Source organism: Propithecus coquereli, unplaced genomic scaffold (genome assembly GCF_000956105.1).
Source record: "Propithecus coquereli isolate 6110/MARCELLA unplaced genomic scaffold, Pcoq_1.0 Scaffold79, whole genome shotgun sequence".
NCBI classification, from domain to species: Eukaryota; Metazoa; Chordata; class Mammalia; order Primates; family Indriidae; genus Propithecus; species Propithecus coquereli.
Genome location: NW_012154062.1, coordinates 6,795,050 through 6,801,618, shown reverse-complemented (window position 1 = coordinate 6,801,618; position 6,569 = coordinate 6,795,050). Strand labels below are relative to the sequence as shown.

Here is a 6,569-nt window from a genome sequence, read left to right as displayed (position 1 = left end):
TTTTCTTGTAATATCTGTCTGATTTTAGCATCAGGTTGATGCTAACATAAATGAATTAGGAAGTATTCTGACATCCTCAATTTTTGGAAGAGTTTGTGTAGCAACAGTATAACTTGCTTAAATGTTTGGTAGCATTCATCAGTAAAATCATCCAGACCTGGAGTTTTCCTTATGGTAAGATTTTAACTACAATTTAAATGTTTTTAGTTGATATAGGGCCACTGAAGTAATTGATTCCATCTTTAGTGGGTTTTGGTAGTTTGTGTCTTTCAAGGAATGTGTCTAGTTTATCTAAGGTATCAAATTTATTGGCATAAAGTTGTTTATAACATTCTCTTACTATCCTTTTAATATTTGTTAGGTCACCTCTCTCATTCCTGATATTGGTAATTTGAATATTCTCTCCATTTTTCCTGAATAGTCTAACTGGAGGTTTATTACTTTTTCTTAAAGCATTATATTTTGATTTCAATGATTTTTGTTTTCTATTTTATTGATTTCTGCATTTATCCTTATTATTTTCTTTCTCCTACTTAGTCTTGCTTTTTTTTTGTTTTTGAGACAGCGTCTCACTCTTGCTCAGGCTGGTTTCAAACTCCTGAGCTCAAGCGATCCTCTTGCCTTGGCCTCCCAAGGTGCTAGGATTACAGGTGTGAGCCACTGCGCCAGGCACTTCTACTTAGTTTTACTTGGCTTTTCCTTTTTCCAGTTTCTTAAAGTGGAAGCTGAAATCATTAATTGGAGACCTCTCTTTTTTTGAAATAGAGGGTTTTAAAAAATTCAGCCCCAAGCACTGCTTGAACTACATCCCATACATTGCTGTGACTGTTTCACAGTGGTTTAGGATTAATAGTATACTATATATATCCTTAAATTGCATCATGTTGTATATAGCATAAGAACCCCTCCCAGATATGGTTCTTTTTGTTGTACAATTTACTTATACAGGTTGTAAACCAAATGACACATTGTTTTTACTCTTGCTTGAAACAAGTATCTTCTAGGGACTTTAGTAAGAAAGTAGTCTATTACATGTGCCTACATATTTTATTTAGCACTTTGAGAGCTCTTCATTCTTAGAAGTAGACTTCCATCTGCAATTGTTTTCCTTTCAACTTTCCTTTAACATTTCTCATAATGCTAACCTGCAGTGGCAATGAATTCTTTCAGCTTTTATATGTCTGAAAAATCCTTTACTTCACCTTTGTTTTGGAAGATAATTTCACTGGATGCAGAATTTGAGGTTAAATTTTCTTCTTCCTTTAATGACATCAAAATGTTGCTGCAGTGTCCTCCTGACAAGGAGTCTCCTGTCTCATTCTTGTTGTTCTTTGTGTCATGATTTTCCTCCTGGCTGCTTTTAAAATGTTCTCTTAATCATTGATTTTAAGCAATGATGTGCCTTGATGTAGTTTTCTTCATGTTTCTTGTGCTCACAATTTGTTGAACTTTAGGATCTGTGGGTTTATAACTTTTGACAAATTTAGAAATTTTTCACCCATATTTTTCAAATATTTTTTCTGTTCCTTCTGCTCTCCTTTGATGACTTAATTACACACATATGCCAGCTGCAGTTGTCCCAGCTCACCAATTGTCTGCACATTCTTACTCAGTCTTCTCTGTTTCACTGAGAATAATTTCTATTGCTCCATCTTCAAGTTCATTCATCCTTTTTTTCTTTGCATCTCTAATCTGCTGTTAATCTCATTCAATATATTTTTCTTCTTGGAGATTTTAATTTTCTTGTACAGAGTTTAATTTGGATCTTTTCTGTATTTTTTGCGTTCTTAATAAGCTCAGTCTTTCCTCTACTCTTTGACCATGTGGAATATAGTTACCATAACTCATTTCATGTCCTATAAATTCTACCACATATGTTGTGTCTGGGTCTATTTCTGTTGACTGATTTTTCTTCTCATTCTAAGGTGGTCTTTTCTTGCTTCTCTGCACATCTAATAATTTGTAAATTTAATGCCATATCTTGTTTGGTGCTGGATAGTTTTGTAATCATGAAAGTATTCTTGAGTTTTGTTGCACAATACAATGAAGTTACCTGGATATAGTTTGATACTATTTGGCTCCCCTAATTAGGCAATACTGTCTTCTGAGTACCCGATGCTTCTGAATTATGAGATTTTTCTCCTTTGGTTGGTGGGCACTATTGCTGCCCCTGTGCGAGCCCTAGGGTTTGTTTCCTCTGCTCCATTCAGGCAGTTCTTTCTCTGGCCTCGGGTAGCTCATTCACATTCACAGACCCTTTGTGGATCTTCAGAATTTTCCCTACGTGCAGTGCTGTCTTCTCCGGTACACTGCCCTTTGAACTCTAGCCTCCTATGCTTCCCCTGGTCCCAATTCCATCTTTTCAATTCACGAGACTGCTAGGGTCCACTAGGCTGCTTCTCTCTGTGCTACAGCCTGGAAATCCCATCCAGTCAGTTGGCTGGGGCTCTTGTAAGGCTAACCTCTTTGGTTCCCTCTCTCAGGGGTTACTGTCCCATGCTTCCTGGTGTTCAGTGTCTGAGAACTACTGTTGCATATACTTTCTCTGGTTTTTTCAGTTGTTTCTCCTGGGAGCATAAATTAGGTCACTGCTGTTATTCCATCTTGGCTGGAAACAAAATGTTCTTATTTTATAGTGTAACAGCAAGAGAGAAAACAAGTGACTGTCCCAAAACAAAAATGGGTAAGGATGATTAATTGTCAAGTACGAAGAGAATAAATGACCTCTAAATTTGTGAAAAAAATGTTCGCACCTCACCAATAAACTAAAAATGTTAAAGTCATCTTTTTCTATTGTACTATTTAAAGAATATTTTATTAAATGTCTTTTCTGCATCCACTGAGATGATCATATTTCTGTTTTCATCTACTTTCTGGATGGTAACTTAGCAATACATATCAAAAAGTTCAAAAACATTCATGTTCTTTAATTCTAGTTTCAGAAATTCATCTTAGGAGAAAACGTAAGAGCTTGTATTTATAGTATTTCAATTCTAAGGTGGTTGCCTTTCAGATGTTAATATCTCTGAAGCATAAGTACATCTTAAAATTGATGCTGTTGTCAGAGTTTAATTTTCAGCATTTTTCTTAATGATACGTAAAATGGTACATTTTATAATCAATAGCATTTAGGTTCCATGAAATATGCTATGTACAAGAAGTCATCAAAGTATTGTTTGTAATAGGGAAAAACTAGTAAAAACCTACATAGAAAATAGATTAAACCATGGCATATCAGTTAGTCCATCTAATGACTTCAAAGCATAATTATTGCTCATGCAAACCATGTGAGGCCTGAAAAAAATACAAATAAGTTTGTTGTATACTTTTCGTACTTACAAGATCCTCCCCCTTGTCATCAAAATTTGGTTGAGGTAATCGCTCAGGAACTGGCGACTGCTCTAGTATGGAACTGACACCGCTTAAGTCCTTCTTGCAGACGGGTGTTCCTCCTTTACGCAGCGGAGTATTCGCTGGCAAAGACTCGTCAAACACTTCAGGGCTTAGGTCCTCTCCAAAAGTAACTCTCTTCCTCTTCCTTATATTTATAAAGGCCGGTGCTTTACAATTTTCTTGATCTTCTATAAAATAAATGGCAATACCTTAAAAAATTAAGCTGTATGTCTTATCCAAAAGGCATATACTAGGATATTTTAACATGATTATATTCAGGTATTATTCGTATAATAAAATACAGTTTGTAGAACAAATACAATACGGAAAAGATAAACAACTTTCCAATTAAATAAGGTAATAGATTTTAAAGTAAAATTTTGCATGAATACCTTAAAAGTTTATAAAATTGGAATATAAATTTTCTTTACAATTTCCATCATTAAGTAAAAATGGATAGGTGAAATGGATAGGCCAATTCTGAGGCCCTCCAAAGAGATTCTCTCCCTCCCAACTGTTCTTCATTCCCATGTAAATTCAGAAGCATCAAGGCATTAACAGATCATTGAAAATTCCATATACTACATCAGATTTTATTAACAAGAAAATGATATCCTCAGGCTTAAAAATAAATATGAATTTCTTACCCAGTTTTTGTTCTTTGTAACAATTTGCAAGATTTGAGATTAAATTTGAATGCATCGTATCATCAAAGAGGTTGTTACGATGTTCCTAAACAAAATAAACATCAATGAATGTTTACCTATAGAAAAATATATACATAGTTATTAAGAATGGCAATTTTGCGTTTTTTCCCACCAATGGCAAACAGATACTCTAGTCCTGAAGATTAACTTTATTTTCATAATCATTCTGGCTTAACACACCATGATACAAGCACAAATAAAAACAAGGCTCCCTAGGTATTACTTGAGAAGATGGTATTTTAGGCCAAAATTAAAGAACAGAAATCAATAAATTTGGGTTAAATTCATTCCATCTTTGATCTAGCAAATGAAGTTAAGGAACATGTAAATGGCTAGAATTACAGTGTACAGGCATCCCTTGGTATCCACGGGGAATTGGTTTTAGGACCCAGCAGATACCAAAACCCACAGATCAATTCCCTTATATAAAATGGCGTAGTATTTGCATAGAACCTACACGCATCCTCCCGTATACTTTAAATCATCTCTAGATTACTTATAATACCTAATACAATGTAAATGCTATGTAAATAGTTGTTACACAGTATTGTCTGTATTACTTTTTACTGTTGTGCTGTGATTTTTTTAAAATTGATTTTTTTCAGAATATTTTCAATCCATGGTTGGTTGAATCCATGGTACAGAACCAGTGGATATGAAGGGCTGAATGTACAATATATGGTGTCAGATAAGGAAAATTATATAAACGGTCTGAGATATAAGAATTGCACTAAAACAAGAAAAAACCCAATCAGGTTAAATGATATAATAGGGTGTTTTGTCTTTTCAACAAGGGAACCACACCTCTTATAAACGTTTAAATCTCCTGTCTACATCAGTATATTCTTGAGGAAGAAACAAAGAAAGAAGGTGGCATTTGCCCCTGTGTTTCTCCACCAAAAGATTACAGAGTAGGCAAGTTAGTAAGGAAAGGATATTGTAAACCTTATAGAAAAAGTTAGGGCAAGCCTAAATACCGGGCCACTAGAGTTCTGCCAGGTCTGTGGACAGATCAAAGTCTTCTCTTAGTCACCACCAGCTTGTCCAGTCCAGCATCAATCTGAAGCCCTGACCAGTCCTTGTTATTGAGAGTTATTCATTTTCTCCAATATACCCATTCCAAGAATAGCCCCTGCTCTAAGAAATAGTCCTGCGCCAAGGAAACCTCCTTAATCTATTCTCTCTCAAGTCAGTTCATTTTCTTGACCAATATAAGGAATACCAATATTGTGAACTAAGTTAACTTACACAACAAAGTTCATGTATACTTTTAGATTTATTTTTAATTAAAACCACAAAAATTAGCAAACAACTCAAATTTTTCTTTGTCTACCAACTGTGGCCATTTAGTATAAAGATCATTAGTTGTAAAAATCTTCACCTGATTCTAATGACAGGCCTTCATGTTTGCTGCGCCATACTGCTAATAAATAGGAGTTATACAGATCATTAATATGTCAAGGTCTCTTTGAGGAGAAGATAAACGAAAGATATGAACAAGCAATATTCTATGTATTACAGACCTAAATCAGCTCTTTAACCAAAATGCTGTTTAAACACTTAAAATAGCAACTGACTACCAATTATCCATGTAGATGGAAGGTAATTTAGTTCATTTTGGCTTTAGAAACAGATTTGTAGGCACAGTAATGTTAAAATGCTTATGGTTTGAAAAAAAGATTGGTATTTCTGATGTGCCAGGTACCGATGGCGATTTCATATTATCCCATTTAACGCTCAAATTACCGTGTAAGGTAATTACTAATATTATCCCTTTACGGATAAGGAAACCTGGCACAAAAAGGTTCAATAATTTGCCCAGCTATTAATTTGCAAGTCCAGATTTGAACTAGGCACTTGAACAAGTCAGACTTATCTGGGTTCACATAACAACCTGCAAACCTAAGTGTGTGTCGAATGGGGCCAATACTTTTCTTCAAGTACTGCTGTATACATGCCAGAACTATCAATGGAAACTACTCAAGAACTGCCAGCCAGTTTCCATCAATTTCCTCTTTCCTCAGGTTAACTCAGCTTAGGGAAAAAAGTACAGTTGTAAGAGGTATTTTTAAGACCAGATATTTTAGGTGGATAGACAAGTAACCAACTGACACATTATGATTAACTAACATCATATAAAACTAATCAGTAAACTATAATTGTGTGAATGTATTGATAATTATAATTAAGATTATAAACCTTTTATAAATTACAGTCATACATTAAATTCTGCATACTATATCCATACTTTATTAAAAAAAAAGAAGAAAAAGAAAATCCACATAATACTATAAATGAGAACAGATGAGGAAAAAGTTTATGGTAAGACATTTCCTTTTAAACCAGTATGATAAATAACACTTCAGAGGTATTGCTTTGAATCAAAATGAATTTTTACTCATTTGCTTTAGGAAATGTAACTCTCCTTACCTGTAAGCTCTCCGGAAACAGCTTGACAGAGGGTTTCTT

General features: G+C 34.4%; 1 protein-coding gene across 1 annotated transcript in view; it reads right to left on the bottom strand.

Annotated features, from left to right (window-relative positions):
* The window catches only part of CDCA2 (cell division cycle associated 2), a 41,230-nt gene that overhangs the window by 21,007 nt on the left and 13,654 nt on the right, over positions 1–6,569 (bottom strand). Inside the window, exons 6-8 of the mRNA XM_012662925.1 lie at positions 6,531–6,566; positions 4,041–4,125; positions 3,340–3,581 (exon numbers count right to left, since the gene is read on the bottom strand). Of these exons, the coding sequence (XP_012518379.1) occupies positions 3,340–3,581; positions 4,041–4,125; positions 6,531–6,566 (363 nt within the window). The remainder of the gene's footprint in view (positions 1–3,339; positions 3,582–4,040; positions 4,126–6,530; positions 6,567–6,569) is intronic.